This window comes from Phaenicophaeus curvirostris, unplaced genomic scaffold (assembly GCF_032191515.1).
Source record: "Phaenicophaeus curvirostris isolate KB17595 unplaced genomic scaffold, BPBGC_Pcur_1.0 scaffold_59, whole genome shotgun sequence".
NCBI classification, from domain to species: Eukaryota; Metazoa; Chordata; class Aves; order Cuculiformes; family Cuculidae; genus Phaenicophaeus; species Phaenicophaeus curvirostris.
Genome location: NW_027206681.1, coordinates 272,485 through 290,778, shown reverse-complemented (window position 1 = coordinate 290,778; position 18,294 = coordinate 272,485). Strand labels below are relative to the sequence as shown.

The 18,294-nt window shown below is 59.1% G+C and overlaps 1 protein-coding gene across 1 annotated transcript; it reads left to right on the top strand.

The window, feature by feature from the left end:
* Positions 1 to 1,412: 1,412 nt before the first annotated feature.
* Positions 1,413 to 10,046, top strand: STARD10 (StAR related lipid transfer domain containing 10). Its single transcript, XM_069881716.1, has 6 exons — positions 1,413 to 3,669; positions 5,715 to 5,862; positions 6,864 to 6,967; positions 7,549 to 7,666; positions 7,878 to 7,930; positions 9,681 to 10,046. The coding sequence occupies exons 1-6, from the start codon at positions 3,508 to 3,510 to the stop codon at positions 9,897 to 9,899; spliced, it is 804 nt and encodes a 267-aa protein (XP_069737817.1). The 5' UTR covers positions 1,413 to 3,507; the 3' UTR covers positions 9,900 to 10,046.
* Positions 10,047 to 18,294: the final 8,248 nt, after the last annotated feature.

Below are 18,294 nucleotides of genomic sequence, written 5' to 3'. Positions count from 1 at the left end.
CCCTCCCAGTCCCCCTCCCAGTCCCTCCCAGTCCCCCCAGTCTCCCCTCCCAGTCCCCCCAGTCCCCCCAGTCTCCCCTCCCAGTTCCCCCAGTTCCCCCCAGTCCCTCCCAGTCCCTCCCAGTGCCCCCAGTCCCCCCTCCCAGTTCCCCCAGTTCCCCCCAGTCCCCCCATCCCTGTCCAGTCCCCCCAGTCCCCTCTCCCACTTCTCCCAGTCCCCCTTGATGTCCCCCCCAAGTCCCTCCCAGTTCTCCCAGTGACCCTCCCCAGTTCTCCCAGTTCACCCCCTTTCAGTCCCCCCCAGTTCCCCCCCTCCCAATTCTCCCAGTCCCCCCAGTCCCCCCCAGTTCTCCCAGTGCCCCCAGATGTTCCCCCCCAGTTCTCTCAGTCCCCCCAGTTATCCCAGTCCCCCCAGTTATCCCAGTCCCCCCAGTTCTCTCAGTCCCCCCAGTTCTCCCAGTCCCCCTTGATGTCCCCCCCAGTCCCCCCCAGTTCTCCCAGTGACCCTCCCCAGTTCTCCCAGTCCCCCCCTCCCAATCCTCCCAGTCCCCCCAGTCCCTCCCAGTTCCCCAGTCCCCCCAGTCCCCCCAGTCCCCCCAGTTCCCTCCAGTCCCCCCGTCCCCCCAGTTCCCCCCAGTCCCTCCAGTCCCCCCCAGTTCCCCCAGTCCCCCCAGTCTCCCCAATTCCCCCAGTTCCCCCCAATTCCCCCAGTCCCCCCAGTCCCCCCCAGTTCCCCCCAGTTCCCCCAGTTCTCCCAGTCCCCCCAGTTCCCCCCAGTTCTCCCAGTCCCCCCAGTCCCCCCAATTCCCCCAGTCCCCCCCAGTTCCCCCAGTCCCCCCAGTGCCCCCCAGTCCCTCCCAGTCCCCCCCAGTTCCCCCAGTCCCCCCCAGTTCTCCCAGTCCCCCCAGTCCCCCCCAGTCCCCCCAGTCCCCCCAATTCCCCCAGTCCCCCCAGTTCCCCCCAGTCCCCCCAGTCCCCCCAGTCCCCCCAGTCCCCCCAGTTCCCCCAGTTCCCCCAGTCCCCCCCAGTTCCCCCAGTTCCCCCAGTCCCCCCAGTCCCCCCAGTCCCCCCCAGTCCCCCCAGTTCCCCCAGTCCCCCCAGTTCCCCCCAGTTCCCCCAGTTCCCCCAGTTCCCCCAGTCCCCCCCAGTCCCCCCCAGTCCCCCCAGTCCCCCCAGTTCCCCCAGTCCCCCCAGTCCCCCCCAGTTCCCCCAGTTCCCCCAGTCCCCCCAGTCCCTCCCAGTTCCCCCAGTCCCTCCCAGTCCCCCCAGTCCCCCCAGTCCCCCCAGTGCCGCCGCCCCCCCCGGTCCCCCCTGGCTGCCCCCCAGTCCCTCCCAGTTCTCCCAGTTCTCCCCGCGCGGCCCCTCCCCCATCGGTCCCGCCCCTCCCCCCCCCCTCCCCCCCCCACCCGGTGCCACCGCGGCCACCGGCACCTCCCGGGGACCTGGGACACCTGGGGACACCTGGGGACACCTGGGGACCTCCTGGAGACCCCTGGGGACCTTCTAGGGACCTTCTGGAGACACCTGGGGACCTCCTGGAGACCAGGAGACACCTGGGGACCTTCTGGGAACTTCGTGGTGACACCTGGGGACCTTCTAGGGACACCTGGGGACACCTGGGGACCTTCTAGGGACCTTCTGGAGACGCCTGGGGACCTCCTGGAGACGCCTGGGGACCTTCTGGAGACCAGGAGACACCTAGAGACCTTCTGGGAACTTCGTGGTGACACCTGGGGACCTTCTAGGGACACCTGGGGACAGCTGGGGACCTTCTGGGGACACCTGAGGACAGCTGCAGACCTTCTGGGGACACCTGGGGACCTCCTGGAGACACCTGGGGACACCTGGGGACCTTCTAGGGACCTTCTGGAGACCAGGAGACACCTGGGGACCTTCTGGGAACCTCGTGGTGACACCTGGGGACACCTGGGGACCTTCTAGGGACCTTCTGGGGACACCTAGGGACCTCCTGGAGACACCTGGGGACACCTGGGGACCTTCTAGGGACCTTCTGGAGACACCTGGGGACCTCCGGGAGACACCTGGGGACCTTCTGGGAACTTCGTGGTGACACCTGGGGACCTTCTGGGGACACCTGGGGCCTTTCTAGAGACCTTCTAGGGACCTTTTGGGGACACCTGGGGACCTTCTGAGGACCTGGGGACCTTCTGGAGACACCTGGGGACCTTCTGGGGACCTTTTGGGGACCTGGGGACACCTGGGGACTTTCTAAGGACTTTCTGAAGACCTTCTAGGGACCTTCTGGGGACACCTGGGGACCTTCTGGGGACCAGGGGACCTTCTGGGGACACCTTGGAGACCTCTTGGAGATCAGGAGGCAACTCGGGGACCTCTTGAGGACCAGGGGACACCTTGGGGACCTTTCAGGGACCTGGGGACTCTTTGGGGTCACCTGGAGGACCAGGAGCCACCTTGGGGTGACCTGGAGGCATCTCAAGAACTTTTTGAGGACCAGGAGGCACCTCAAGACCTTTTGGAGGCCCAGGGGGCCACCTTGGGGTGACCAGGAGGCACCTCAAGACCTTTTAGAGGACCAAGGGGCCTCTCTGGGGTCACCTGGAGGCATCTCAAGAAGTTTTTGGAGTGACCAGGAGGCACCTCAAGAACCTTTTGAGGACCAGGAGGCACCTCAAGACCTTTTGGAGGACTAGGGGGCCACCTTGGGGTGACCAGGAGGCATCTCAAGAACTTTTTGAGGACCAGGAGGCATCTCAAGAACCTTTTGAGGACCAAGGGGACTCTTTGGGGTGACCTGGAGGCACCTCAAGAACCTTTTGAGGACCAGGGGCCACCTTGGGGTCACCTGGAGGCATCTCAAGAAGTTTTTGGAGTGACCAGGAGGCACCTCAAGAACCTTTTGAGGACCAGGAGGCACCTCAAGACCTTTTCCTAAAGGTCCAAGGGGCCACCTTGGGGTGACCAGGAGGCATCTCAAGAACTTTTTGAGGACCAGGAGGCATCTCAAGAACCTTTTGAGGACCAAGGGGACTCTTTGGGGTCACCTGGAGGCATCTCAAGAAGTTTTTGGGGTGACCAGGACGCATCTCAAGAACCTTTTGAGGACCAGGAGGTACCTCAAGACCTTTTGGAGGACCAAGGGGACTTTTTTTGCATCACCTGGAGGCACCTCAAGAACCTTTTGAGGACCAGGACGCATCTCAAGAACTGTTTGAGGACCAAGGGGACTCTTTGGGGTCACCTGGAGGCTCCTCAAGAACCTTTTGAGGACCAGGGGGACTTTTTTGGGTCACCTGGGGGCATCTCAAGAAGGTTTTGAGGACCAGGGGCCACCTTGGGGTGACCAGGAGGCATCTCAAGAACCTTTTGAGGACTAGGAGGCACCTCAAGACCTTTTGGAGGCCCAAGGGGCCACCTTGGAGTGACCAGGAGGCATCTCAAGAACCTTTTGAGGACCAGGAGGCACCTCAAGAAGGTTTTGAGGAGCAGGGGCCTCTCTGGGGTCACCTGGAGGAGCTGGAGGAGCAGGATGTCCTCCCGGGACAGCGTCCGCGTCCCCGATGACTCGGATTTCGGGGCTTTCCGAGCGGAGTGCGAGGACGAGCGAGGTTGGACCTTGACCTTCTGCAAGGGGGGGGTCTCCGTCTGGGTGCAGCCCCTGGAGACACAACCCGCCCCCCACAAGATCAAGGTGAGACCCCAGAGGGGACAACGGGAGGAGGAGGAGGGTCCAGGGGTGGTGGTGGTGGAGGAACATCTCGAGGTGGAACCAGGGGTGGGGTGGGATGAGGAGATTTGGGGTGGTGGAGAAGCTGGAGGTGGTGGAGACACCGTGGGTGGTGGAACATCTTGAGATGGAGGTAGAGATGGGGTGGGATGAGGAGATATGGGGTGGTGGAGAAGTTGGGGGTGGTGGAGAACCCATCATGGAGCACCTAGAGGTGGTGGAGAAGCCCCTGATGGAGCCTCCTAGGGGTGATGGAAGATCTCGAGGTGGAACCAGGGATCTCATGGGAAGTGGGGACCTTGGGGGTGGTGGAGAAGCTGGGGATGGAGAAGCTGGAGGTGGTGGAACATCTCAAGGTGGAAGCAGGGATGGGGTGGGATGAGGAGATTTGGGGTGGTGGAGAAGCTGGAGGTGCTGGAGACACCATGGGTGGTGGAACATCTTGAGATGGACCCAGGGATGGGGTGGGATGAGGAGATTTGGGGTGGTGGAGAAGCTGGGGGTGGAGGAGCCCCAGGGGCGTTGGTGGCACCTGGAGAGGGCGGAGACCGAGCTGTGGGGCTGGAGATGGATCCGTGGGGCTGGAGATGGGATCTGTGGGGCTGGAGATGGGATCTGTGGGGCTGGAGATGGATCCGTGGGGCTGGAGATGGATCTGTGGGGCTGGAGATGGATCCGTGGGGCTGGAGATGGATCTGTGGGGCTGGAGATGGGATCTGTGGGGCTGGAGATGGATCCGTGGGGCTGGAGATGGATCTGTGGGGCTGGAGATGGATCCGTGGGGCTGGAGATGGGATCTGTGGGGCTGGAGATGGATCTGTGGGGCTGGAGATGGATCCGTGGGGCTGGAGATGGATCCGTGGGGCTGGAGATGGATCCGTGGGGCTGGAGATGGGATCCGTGGGGCTGGAGATGGATCCGTGGGGCTGGAGATGGATCTGTGGGGCTGGAGATGGGATCCGTGGGGCTGGAGATGGATCCGTGGGGCTGGAGATGGATCTGTGGGGCTGGAGATGGGTCTGTGGGGCTGGAGATGGATCCGTGGGGCTGGAGATGGGTCTGTGGGGCTGGAGATGGATCTGTGGGGCTGGAGATGGGATCTGTGGGGCTGGAGATGGGATCTGTGGGGCTGGAGATGGATCCGTGGGGCTGGAGATGGGATCTGTGGGGCTGGAGATGGATCCGTGGGGCTGGAGATGGATCTGTGGGGCTGGAGATGGGATCTGTGGGGCTGGAGATGGGATCCGTGGGGCTGGAGATGGATCCGTGGGGCTGGAGATGGATCCGTGGGGCTGGAGATGGGATCTGTGGGGCTGGAGATGGATCCGTGGGGCTGGAGATGGGATCTGTGGGGCTGGAGATGGATCCGTGGGGCTGGAGATGGATCTGTGGGGCTGGAGATGGATCCGTGGGGCTGGAGATGGATCTGTGGGGCTGGAGATGGGATCTGTGGGGCTGGAGATGGATCTGTGGGGCTGGAGATGGATCTGTGGGGCTGGAGATGGATCTGTGGGGCTGGAGATGGATCCGTGGGGCTGGAGATGGATCCGTGGGGCTGGAGATGGATCCGTGGGGCTGGAGATGGGATCTGTGGGGCTGGAGATGGATCCGTGGGGCTGGAGATGGATCCGTGGGGCTGGAGATGGATCCGTGGGGCTGGAGATGGGATCTGTGGGGCTGGAGATGGATCCGTGGGGCTGGAGATGGGATCTGTGGGGCTGGAGATGGATCCGTGGGGCTGGAGATGGGATCTGTGGGGCTGGAGATGGATCCGTGGGGCTGGAGATGGATCCGTGGGGCTGGAGATGGATCCGTGGGGCTGGAGATGGGATCTGTGGGGCTGGAGATGGATCCGTGGGGCTGGAGATGGATCCGTGGGGCTGGAGATGGATCCGTGGGGCTGGAGATGGGATCTGTGGGGCTGGAGATGGATCTGTGGGGCTGGAGATGGGATCTGTGGGGCTGGAGATGGATCCGTGGGGCTGGAGCTGTGTCCTCTGCCCCCCAAGTGCCGCATGGAGTGTCCGGACGTGGCCGCCGAGACCCTCTACGACGTCCTCCACGACACCGAGTATCGACGCTGCTGGGACCCCCACGTCCTCGACACCTTCGACATCGCGCGGCTCACGGCCAACGCCGACCTCGGCTACTACGCCTGTGAGGGACCCGGGGGGGCTCGGGGAGGGGTGGGGGCATCTCCAGGGGGTTCAGGATCCATGAGGGCATCTCCAGGGGTTCCTATTCCATGAGTTCTTCAACCTTGGTGGCATCTCCCAGGGGTTCGAAATCCATGGGGGCATCTCCAAGGGTTCAAAATCCAGGAGTTCTTCATCCTTGGTGGCATCTACCAGGGGTTCAGACTCTGTGGGGGCATCTCCTAGGGGTTCAGAGTCCATGGGGGCATCTCCAGGGGTTCAAATTCCAGGGGTTCTTCATCCTTGGTGGCATCTCCCAGGGGTTCGAAATCCATGGGGGCATCTCCAAGGGTTCAAAATCCATGGGGGCAGCTCCTAGGGGTTCAAAATCCATGAGTTCTTCAACCTTGGTGGCATCTCCCAGGGGTTCAGAGTCCATGGGGGCGTCTCCCGGGGGTTCAAATTCCATGGAGGCATCTGCTGGGGTTCAAAATCCATGGGGGCATCTCCTAGGGGTTCAAATTCCAGGGTTTCTTCATCCTTGGTGGCTTCTCCCAGGGGTTCAAAATCCATGGGGGCATCTCCAAGGGTTCTAATTCCGTGAGTTCTTCATCCTTGGTGGCTTCTCCCAGGGGTTCAAAATCCATGGGGGCATCTCCAGGGGTTCAAAATCTGTGAGTTCTTCAACCTTGGTGGCATCTCCCAGGGGTTCAGGGTCCATGGGGGCATCTCCTAGGGGTTCAGGATCCATGGGGGCATCTCCCAGGGGTTCAAATTCCAGGGGTTCTTCATCCTTGGTGGCATCTCCTAGGGGTTCAAAATCCATGGGGGCATCTCCTAGGGGTTCAGGATCCATGGGGGCATCTCCAGGGGTTCAAATTCCAGGGGTTCTTCAACCTTGGTGGCATCTCCCAGGGGTTTGTTGACCCCCGAGGAGCTCCTGGTTGGGTTTTGGGGCTCGGGGTGGGACCTCCCAGGGTTCTCGGTGCTCGGGGAGGTCCCTCCACTGGTTCTTCTCCTCAGGGAGGTGCCCCAAGCCCCTCAAGAACCGAGACGTGGTCACCCTCCGCTCCTGGTTGCCCCTCGGCTCCGACTACATCATCATCAACTACTCCGTCAAGCATCCCGTGAGTCCTAGAAGGTCCTGGGGGGTCCTAGAAGGTCCTAGAAAGTCCTGGAGGGTCCTAGAAGGTTCAAGAAGGTCCTGGGAGGTCCTAGAAGGTCCTGGGGGGTCCTAGAAGGTCTTAGAAGGTCCTGGGGGGGTCCTAGAAGGTCCTGGGAGGTCCTAGAAAGTCATGGGGGGGTCCTAGAAAGTCCTGGGAGGTCCTAGAAGGTCCTGGGGGGTCCTAGAAGGTCCTGGGGGATCCTAGATGGTCCTGAGGGGTCCTAGAAGGTCTTAGAAGGTCCTAGAAGGTCCTGGGGGGTCCTAGAAGGTCTTAGAAGGTGCTGGGGGGGTCCTGGGGGTCCTAGAAGGTTCAAGAAGGTCCTGGGGGGTCCTAGAAGTTCCTGGGAGGTCCTGGGAGGTCCTAGATGGTCCTAGAAGGTCCTATTAGAAGGTCCTAGATGGTCCTGGGAGGTCCTAGATGGTCCTAGTAGGTCCTAGAAAGTATTAGAAGGTCCTAGATGGACCTGGGAGGTCCTGGGGGGGTCCTAGAAGGTCCTGGGAGGTCCTAGAAGGTTCTAGAAGGTCCTGGGTGGTCTTCTGCAGAAGTTCCCACCGAGGAAGGACCTGGTCCGCGCCGTCTCCATCCGGACGGGTTACCTGGTCCAGGGGAGGGGGGAGAAGAGCTGCAGCATCACCTACCTGGCCCAGGTGGACCCCAAAGGTGAGACCTGAGGGGCCTCCAGAGCTTCTGAAGGTCCTTGGGACCCCACCCCCCCCACAACGAGTCCTCCAGAAGATCTGGAGGTGCTGGGAGACCCCCCCGAGTCCTCCAGAAGATCTGGAGATGCTGGGAACCCCCCCCTCCAAGTTCTCCAGAAGGTCTGGAGATGATCGGAGACCCCCCCCCAAGGCTCCATCTGGTGTCTCCACAGGGTCTCTCCCCAAGTGGGTGGTGAACAAGTCCTCCCAGTTCCTGGCGCCCAAGGTGAGGATGGAGCTGGGGACCTTCTGGGATGGTTCTTGGTCTCCTGGGGTTGGTTCTTGGTCCCCTGGGACGGTTCTTGGTCTCCTGGAAGGACCTGGGTTGGGTTCCTGGGTTGGTTCTTGGTCTCCTGGGTTGGTTCTTGGTCTCCTGGGTTGGTTCTTGGTCCCCTGGGACGGTTCTCAGTCTCCTAGAGGGACCTGGATTGGGTTCCTGGGCTGGTTTTTGGTCTCCTGGGCTGGTTCTTGATCTCCTGAGATGGGATTTGGTCTTCTGGGATGGACTTTGGTCTCCTGGAAGCACCTGGATTGGGTTCCTGGGTTGGTTCTTGGTCTCCTGGGGTGGTTCTTGGTCTCCTGGAAGGACCTGGGTTGGGTTCCTGGGTTGGTTCTTGGGTTCCTGGGTTGGTTCTTGGGTTCCTGGAAGGACCTGGGTTGGGTTCCTGGGCTGGTTCTTGGTCTCCTGGAAGGACCTGAATTGGGTTCCTGGGACAGTTCTTGGTCCCCTAGGTCGGTTTTTGGTCCCCTGGGATGGTTCTTGGTCTCCTAGAAGGACCTGGGTTGGGTTCCTGGGTTGGTTCGTGGTCCCCTGGGATGGTTCTTGGTCTCCTGGAAGGACCTGGGTTGGGTTCCTGGGACAGTTCTTGGTCCCCTGGGACAGTTCTCGGTCTCCTAGAGGGAACTGGATTGGGTTCCTGGGTTGGTTCTTGGTCTCCTGAGATGGGATTTGGTCTCCTGGAAGGACCTGGGTTGGGTTCCTGGGTTGGTTCTTGGTCTCCTTGGATGCTTCTTGGTCTCCTGGAAGGAACTGGGTTGGGTTCCTGGGTTGGTTCTCAGTCTCCTGGGACAGTTCTCGGTCTCCTAGAGGGACCTGGATTGGGTTCCTGGGTTGATTCTTGGTCTCCTGGGACACTTCTTGGTCCCCTGGAAGGACCTGGGTTGGGTTCCTGGGTTGGTTCTTGGTCCCCTGGGACAGTTCTTGGTCCCCTGGAAGGACCTGGGTTGGGTTCCTGGGTTGGTTCTTGGGTTCCTGGGATGGTTCTTGGTCTCCTGGAAGGACCTGGGTTGGGCTGCTGGGACAGTTCTCGGTCTCCTGGGATGGTTCTTGGTCTCCTGGAAGGACCTGGGTTGGGTTCCTGGGTTGGTTCTTGGTCCCCTGGGACGGTTCTCGGTCTCCTAGAGGGACCTGGATTGGGTTCCTGGGTTGGTTCTTGGTCTCCTGGGCTGGTTCTTGATCTCCTGAGATGGGATTTGGTCTCCTGGAAGCACCTGGGTTGGGTTCCTGGGTTGGTTCTTGGTCTCCTGGGTTGGTTCTCGGGTTCCTGGGATGGTTCTTGGTCTCCTGGAAGGACCTGGGTTGGGTTCCTGGGTTGGTTCTTGGTCCCCTGGGACGGTTCTTGGTCCCCTGGAAGGACCTGGGTTGGGTTCCTGGGTTGGTTCTTGGGTTCCTGGGATGGTTCTTGGTCTCCTGGAAGGACCTGGGTTTGGTTGCTGGGACAGTTCTCGGTCTCCTGGGTTGGTTCTTGGTCTCCTGGGTTGGTTCTTGGTCTCCTGGGATGGTTCTTGGTCTCCTGGAAAGACCTGGGTTGGGTTCCTGGGTTGGTTCTTGGGTTCCTGGGATGGTTCTTGGTCTCCTGGAAGGACCTGGGTTGGTTCTTGGGTTCCTGGGTTGGTTCTTGGGTTGGTTCTCGTTCTCCTGGGCTGGCTCTCCTCTTCTCCTCCGGCTGGGACCTCCCTCTCTGTCCCCTCCCCAGGCCATGAAGAAGCTCTACAAGGCGTGTCTCAAGTACCCGGCGTGGAAGTCCCACCACGAGCCGAGCTTCAAGCCGTGGTTGTTCCCCGAGCAGAGCCGCCTGCCCACCCTCCCGGTGGCCTCCTTGTCCCTCCAACACGCCGAGTCCCTGGAGAACATCGACGAGAGCTCCTTGGCCGAGACCAAGGACGAGGCCAGCGACGAGGACAGCGTCAACTGAGCCTCCTCCGCGCCTTGGGGGGGGCTCCTGGTGGCCTCCTGGACCTTCTCGTGGTGCCACCTGCTTGATTTGAGGGGGGAGATGGGGTCTCACGGGGTTTGGAGACCATCAAGAGTCAAAAAAATGAGGTTCTAGTCCTCAAACTGAGGTGGGGTCGACTCGAAGTGAGGTGGGACCTTCAGGTGGAGGTGAGGCCTCCTCCAAGTGAGGTGGAAGCTCCTCGAAGTGAGGTGGGACCTTCAAATTGAGGTGAGAACCTCCCAAAATGAGGGGGGACCATCCCGAAGATGAGACGGGACCTTCAAATCGAGGTGGGGCCTCCTCAAAATGAGGTGGGGACCTCTGAAAATGAGGTGGAAGCTCCTCAAGATGAGGTGGGACCTACAGATTGAGGTGAGAACCTCTGAAAATGAGGTGGAACCTCCTCTAAGTTGAGGTGGGACCTTCAAATCAAGGTGGGGCCTCCTCAAAATGAGGTGGGAACCTCTGAAAATGAGGTGCGACCACCCCAAAGTGAGGTGAGAACCTCCCAAAATGAGGTGAGAACCTCTGAAAATGAGGTGGGACCACCCCAAAGATGAGATGGGGCCTTCAAATCGAGGTGGAACCACCCCAAAACGAGGTGGGAACCTCTGAAAATGAGGTGGAACCTCCTCAATCTGTGGTGGGACCACCCTGAAGATGAGATGGGACCTTCAAATCGAGGTAGGAACACCCCAAAGTGAGGTGAGAACCTCTGAAATGAGGTGGAACCTTCTCAATGTGAGGTGGGACCTTCAAATCGAGGTGGGACCACCCCAAAATGAGGTGAGAAGCTCCCAAAATGAGGTGGGAACCTCTCAAATTGAGGTGGAACCTCCTCAAGATGAGGTGGGACCTTCAAATTGAGGTGGAACCTCCTCAAGATGAGGTGGAACCTTCTCAAATTGAGGTGGAACCTCCTCAAGATGAGGTGGAACCTTCTCAAATTGAGGTGGGACCTTCTCAAAACAAGGTGGGACCTTCTCAAAACGAGGTGGGACCTTCTCAAAGTGAGGTGGGACCTCTCAAAACGAGGTGGGACCTTCTCAAAGTGAGGTGGGACCTTCTCAAAGTGAGGTGGGACCCTCCCTAATGGCCCTGGTGCAGGGTCAAGCTGGGTCCCAGTACGTCCCAGTTCAATCCCAGGGCTCCCCAGTTCAATCCCAGTTCACCCCAGTTCAGTCCCAGTGCCCCCCAGTTCAATCCCAACACCCCCCAGTCGAATCCCCGGTGTGCCCCAGTTCATACCCAGCACTCCCAGTTCAGTCCCAGTGCTCCCCAGTTCAGTCCCAGTGCTCCCCAGTTCACCCCAGTATGCCCCAGTTCACCCCAGTATGCCCCAGCTCAATCCCAGTCCTCCCCAGTTTAGTCCCAGTATGCCCCAGTTCACCCCAGTTCAATCCCAGTGCTCCCCAGTTCAGTCCCAGCGATCCCCAGTTCGGTCCCAGCGATCCCCAGTTCGGTCCCAGTGCTCCCCAGTTCACCCCAGTATGCCCCAGTTCAATCCCAGTATGACCCACTTCAATCCTAGTTCAGTCCCAGTGCTCCCCAGTTCACTCCAGTATGGCCCAGTTCAATCCCAGTATCCCCACATTCAGTCCCAGTGCTCCCCAGTTCACCCCAGTATGCCCCAGTTCAGTCCCAGTGCTCCCCAGTTCAATCCCAGCACTCCCCAGTTCGGTCCCAGCAATCCCCAGTATGCCCCAGTTCAATCCCAGCACTCTGCAGTTCAATCCCAGTACACCCCAGTTCAATCCCAGTGCTCCCCAGTTCAGTCCCAGTGCTCCCCAGTATGCCCCACTTCAATCCCAGTACTCTGCAGTTCAATCCCAGTATACCCCAGTTCAGTCCCAGTTCACCCCAGTGCTCCCCAGTTCAGTCCCAGTACATTCCAGTTCACCTCAGTATGACCCAGTTCAATCCCAGTACACACCAGTTCAGTCCAAGCACATCCCAGTTCAATCCCAGTGCTCCCCAGTTCAAACCATTATGCCCCAGTTCAATCCCAGTGCGCACCAGTTCACCCCAGTATGTCCCAGTTCCATACCAGTGCTCCCCAGCTCAGTCCAAGTATGCCCCAGTTCAATCCCAGTATGACCCAGTTCAATCCCAGTGCTTCCCAGTTCAGTCCCAGTATAACCCAGCTCCGTCCCAGTATAACCCAGCTCCGTCCCAGTCCATCCCAGCTCAGTCCCAGTATAACCCAGCTCCGTCCCAGTATAACCCAGCTCAGTCCCAGTACAACCCAGCTCCGTCCCAGTATAACCCAGCTCAATCCCAGTATATCCCAGCTCAGTCCCAGTATAACCCAGCTCCGTCCCAGTATAACCCAGCTCAATCCCAGTATAACCCAGCTCCGTCCCAGTATATCCCAGCTCCGTCCCAGTATAACCCAGCTCAGTCCCAGTATAACCCAGCTCCGTCCCAGTATAACCCAGCTCAGTCCCAGTATATCCCAGCTCAGTCCCAGTATAACCCAGCTCAGTCCCAGTATATCCCAGCTCCGTCCCAGTATAACCCAGCTCAGTCCCAGTATAACCCAGCTCAGTCCCAGTCCATCCCAGCTCAGTCCCAGTCCATCCCAGCTCAGTCCCAGTATAACCCAGCTCAGTCCCAGTCCATCCCAGCTCAGTCCCAGTATAACCCAGCTCCGTCCCAGTATAACCCAGCTCCGTCCCAGTATAACCCAGCTCAGTCCCAGTCCATCCCAGCTCCGTCCCAGTATAACCCAGCTCCGTCCCAGTCCATCCCAGCTCCGTCCCAGTATAACCCAGCTCCGTCCCAGTCCATCCCAGCTCAGTCCCAGTATAACCCAGCTCCGTCCCAGTATAACCCAGCTCAGTCCCAGTATAACCCAGCTCCGTCCCAGTATAACCCAGCTCAGTCCCAGTATAACCCAGCTCCGTCCCAGTATAACCCAGCTCCGTCCCAGTATAAGCCAGCTCAATCCCAGTATAACCCAGCTCCGTCCCAGTATAACCCAGCTCAATCCCAGTATATCCCAGCTCCGTCCCAGTATAACCCAGCTCAGTCCCAGTATAACCCAGCTCAGTCCCAGTATAACCCAGCTCCGTCCCAGTCCATCCCAGCTCAGTCCCAGTATAACCCAGCTCCGTCCCAGTATAACCCAGCTCAGTCCCAGTATAACCCAGCTCCGTCCCAGTCCATCCCAGCTCAGTCCCAGTATAACCCAGCTCAATCCCAGTATAACCCAGCTCAGTCCCAGTATAACCCAGCTCAATCCCAGTATATCCCAGCTCAGTCCCAGTATAACCCAGCTCAGTCCCAGTATATCCCAGCTCAGTCCCAGTATAACCCAGCTCAGTCCCAGTATAACCCAGCTCAATCCCAGTATAACCCAGCTCCGTCCCAGTATAACCCAGCTCAGTCCCAGTATAACCCAGCTCAGTCCCAGTATAACCCAGCTCAATCCCAGTATATCCCAGCTCCGTCCCAGTATAACCCAGCTCAGTCCCAGTATAACCCAGCTCCGTCCCAGTATAACCCAGCTCCGTCCCAGTCCATCCCAGCTCCGTCCCAGTATAACCCAGCTCCGTCCCAGTATAACCCAGCTCAGTCCCAGTATAACCCAGCTCCGTCCCAGTCCATCCCAGCTCCGTCCCAGTATAACCCAGCTCAGTCCCAGTATAACCCAGCTCCGTCCCAGTATAACCCAGCTCAGTCCCAGTCCATCCCAGCTCCGTCCCAGTATAACCCAGCTCCGTCCCAGTCCATCCCAGCTCCGTCCCAGTATAACCCAGCTCCGTCCCAGTATAACCCAGCTCAGTCCCAGTATAACCCAGCTCCGTCCCAGTATATCCCAGCTCAGTCCCAGTATAACCCAGCTCAGTCCCAGTATAACCCAGCTCCGTCCCAGTATATCCCAGCTCCGTCCCAGTATAACCCAGCTCAGTCCCAGTATAACCCAGCTCCGTCCCAGTATAACCCAGCTCAGTCCCAGTATAACCCAGCTCCGTCCCAGTCCATCCCAGCTCAGTCCCAGTATAACCCAGCTCCGTCCCAGTATAACCCAGCTCCGTCCCAGTATAACCCAGCTCAGTCCCAGTATAACCCAGCTCCGTCCCAGTCCATCCCAGCTCCGTCCCAGTATAACCCAGCTCAGTCCCAGTATAACCCAGCTCCGTCCCAGTATAACCCAGCTCCGTCCCAGTCCATCCCAGCTCAGTCCCAGTATAACCCAGCTCAGTCCCAGTATAACCCAGCTCCGTCCCAGTCCATCCCAGCTCAGTCCCAGTATAACCCAGCTCAATCCCAGTATAACCCAGCTCCGTCCCAGTATAACCCAGCTCCGTCCCAGTCCATCCCAGCTCAGTCCCAGTATAACCCAGCTCCGTCCCAGTATAACCCAGCTCCGTCCCAGTATAACCCAGCTCAGTCCCAGTCCATCCCAGCTCCGTCCCAGTATAACCCAGCTCCGTCCCAGTATAACCCAGCTCAGTCCCAGTCCATCCCAGCTCAGTCCCAGTATAACCCAGCTCAGTCCCAGTATAACCCAGCTCCGTCCCAGTCCATCCCAGCTCAGTCCCAGTATAACCCAGCTCAGTCCCAGTATATCCCAGCTCAGTCCCAGTATAACCCAGCTCAGTCCCAGTCCATCCCAGCTCAGTCCCAGTATAACCCAGCTCAGTCCCAGTATAACCCAGCTCCGTCCCAGTCCATCCCAGCTCAGTCCCAGTATAACCCAGCTCAGTCCCAGTATAACCCAGCTCAGTCCCAGTCCATCCCAGCTCCGTCCCAGTATAACCCAGCTCCGTCCCAGTCCATCCCAGCTCAGTCCCAGTATAACCCAGCTCAGTCCCAGTATAACCCAGCTCCGTCCCAGTATAACCCAGCTCCGTCCCAGTCCATCCCAGCTCCGTCCCAGTATAACCCAGCTCCGTCCCAGTATAACCCAGCTCAGTCCCAGTATAACCCAGCTCAGTCCCAGTCCATCCCAGCTCCGTCCCAGTATAACCCAGCTCAGTCCCAGTATAACCCAGCTCCGTCCCAGTCCATCCCAGCTCAGTCCCAGTATAACCCAGCTCCGTCCCAGTCCAACCCAGCTCAATCCCAGTATAACCCAGCTCCGTCCCAGTATAACCCAGCTCCGTCCCAGTCCATCCCAGCTGCGTCCCAGTATAACCCAGCTCCGTCCCAGTATAACCCAGCTCCGTCCCAGTATATCCCAGCTCAGTCCCAGTATAACCCAGCTCCGTCCCAGTATAACCCAGCTCCGTCCCAGTATAACCCAGCTCCGTCCCAGTCCATCCCAGCTGCGTCCCAGTATAACCCAGCTCCGTCCCAGTATAACCCAGCTCCGTCCCAGTATAACCCAGCTCAGTCCCAGTATAACCCAGCTCCGTCCCAGTCCATCCCAGCTCCGTCCCAGTATAACCCAGCTCCGTCCCAGTATAACCCAGCTCCGTCCCAGTATATCCCAGCTCAGTCCCAGTATAACCCAGCTCCGTCCCAGTCCATCCCAGCTCCGTCCCAGTATAACCCAGCTCAGTCCCAGTATAACCCAGCTCCGTCCCAGTCCAACCCAGCTCAATCCCAGTATAACCCAGCTCAGTCCCAGTATATCCCAGCTCAGTACCAGTATAACCCAGCTCAGTCCCAGTATAACCCAGCTCCGTCCCAGTATAACCCAGCTCCGTCCCAGTATAACCCAGCTCCGTCCCAGTCCATCCCAGCTCCGTCCCAGTATAACCCAGCTCCGTCCCAGTATAACCCAGCTCCGTCCCAGTATAACCCAGCTCAGTCCCAGTCCATCCCAGCTCCGTCCCAGTATAACCCAGCTCAGTCCCAGTCCATCCCAGCTCAGTCCCAGTATAACCCAGCTCCGTCCCAGTATAACCCAGCTCAGTCCCAGTCCATCCCAGCTCAGTCCCAGTATAACCCAGCTCAGTCCCAGTATATCCCAGCTCAGTCCCAGTATAACCCAGCTCCGTCCCAGTATATCCCAGCTCAGTCCCAGTATAACCCAGCTCCGTCCCAGTCCATCCCAGCTCAGTCCCAGTCCATCCCAGCTCAGTCCCAGTATAACCCAGCTCCGTCCCAGTATATCCCAGCTCAGTCCCAGTATAACCCAGCTCAGTCCCAGTATAACCCAGCTCTGTCCCAGTATAACCCAGCTCCGTCCCAGTATAACCCAGCTCAGTCCCAGTATAACCCAGCTCCGTCCCAGTATAACCCAGCTCAGTCCCAGTCCATCCCAGCTCAGTCCCAGTATAACCCAGCTCCGTCCCAGTCCATCCCAGCTCCGTCCCAGTATAACCCAGCTCCGTCCCAGTATAACCCAGCTCAGTCCCAGTCCATCCCAGCTCCGTCCCAGTCCATCCCAGCTCCGTCCCAGTATAACCCAGCTCAGTCCCAGTCCATCCCAGCTCCATCCCAGTATAACCCAGCTCCGTCCCAGTCCATCCCAGCTCCGTCCCAGTATAACCCAGCTCAGTCCCAGTATAACCCAGCTCCGTCCCAGTCCATCCCAGCTCAGTCCCAGTATAACCCAGCTCCGTCCCAGTATAACCCAGCTCCGTCCCAGTCCATCCCAGCTCAGTCCCAGTATAACCCAGCTCCGTCCCAGTATAACCCAGCTCAGTCCCAGTATAACCCAGCTCAATCCCAGTATAACCCAGCTCAGTCCCAGTATAACCCAGCTCCGTCCCAGTATAACCCAGCTCAGTCCCAGTATAACCCAGCTCCGTCCCAGTCCAACCCAGCTCAATCCCAGTATAACCCAGCTCCGTCCCAGTATAACCCAGCTCCGTCCCAGTATAACCCAGCTCCGTCCCAGTCCATCCCAGCTCCGTCCCAGTATAACCCAGCTCCGTCCCAGTATAACCCAGCTCAGTCCCAGTCCATCCCAGCTCCGTCCCAGTATAACCCAGCTCAGTCCCAGTCCATCCCAGCTCAGACCCAGTATATCCCAGCTCAGTCCCAGTATAACCCAGCTCAGTCCCAGTATATCCCAGCTCAGTCCCAGTATAACCCAGCTCAGTCCCAGTATAACCCAGCTCAGTCCCAGTCCATCCCAGCTCTGTCCCAGTATAACCCAGCTCCGTCCCAGTATAACCCAGCTCCGTCCCAGTATAACCCAGCTCCGTCCCAGTCCATCCCAGCTCAGTCCCAGTATAACCCAGCTCCGTCCCAGTATAACCCAGCTCCGTCCCAGTATAACCCAGCTCAGTCCCAGTATAACCCAGCTCCGTCCCAGTCCATCCCAGCTCCGTCCCAGTCCATCCCAGCTCAGTCCCAGTATAACCCAGCTCAGTCCCAGTATAACCCAGCTCAGTCCCAGTCCATCCCAGCTCCGTCCCAGTATAACCCAGCTCCGTCCCAGTATAACCCAGCTCAGTCCCAGTATAACCCAGCTCCGTCCCAGTATAACCCAGCTCAGTCCCAGTCCATCCCAGCTCCGTCCCAGTATAACCCAGCTCAGTCCCAGTATAACCCAGCTCCGTCCCAGTATAACCCAGCTCAGTCCCAGTCCATCCCAGCTCAGTCCCAGTATAACCCAGCTCAGTCCCAGTATAACCCAGCTCCGTCCCAGTCCATCCCAGCTCAGTCCCAGTATAACCCAGCTCCGTCCCAGTATAACCCAGCTCCGTCCCAGTCCATCCCAGCTCAGTCCCAGTATAACCCAGCTCCGTCCCAGTATAACCCAGCTCAGTCCCAGTATAACCCAGCTCAATCCCAGTATATCCCAGCTCAGTCCCAGTATAACCCAGCTCAGTCCCAGTATAACCCAGCTCCGTCCCAGTATAACCCAGCTCAGTCCCAGTCCATCCCAGCTCCGTCCCAGTATAACCCAGCTCAGTCCCAGTATAACCCAGCTCCGTCCCAGTCCATCCCAGCTCCGTCCCAGTATATCCCAGCTCAGTCCCAGTATAACCCAGCTCAATCCCAGTATAACCCAGCTCAGTCCCAGTATAACCCAGCTCCGTCCCAGTATAACCCAGCTCAGTCCCAGTATAACCCAGCTCCGTCCCAGTATAACCCAGCTCAGTCCCAGTATAACCCAGCTCCGTCCCAGTATAACCCAGCTCCGTCCCAGTATATCCCAGCTCCGTCCCAGTATAACCCAGCTCCGTCCCAGTCCATCCCAGCTCAGTCCCAGTATAACCCAGCTCAATCCCAGTATAACCCAGCTCCGTCCCAGTATATCCCAGCTCCGTCCCAGTATAACCCAGCTCCGTCCCAGTATAACCCAGCTCAGTCCCAGTCCATCCCAGCTCCGTCCCAGTATAACCCAGCTCCGTCCCAGTCCATCCCAGCTCAGTCCCAGTATAACCCAGCTCAGTCCCAGTATAACCCAGCTCCGTCCCAGTATAACCCAGCTCCGTCCCAGTATATCCCAGCTCAGTCCCAGTAT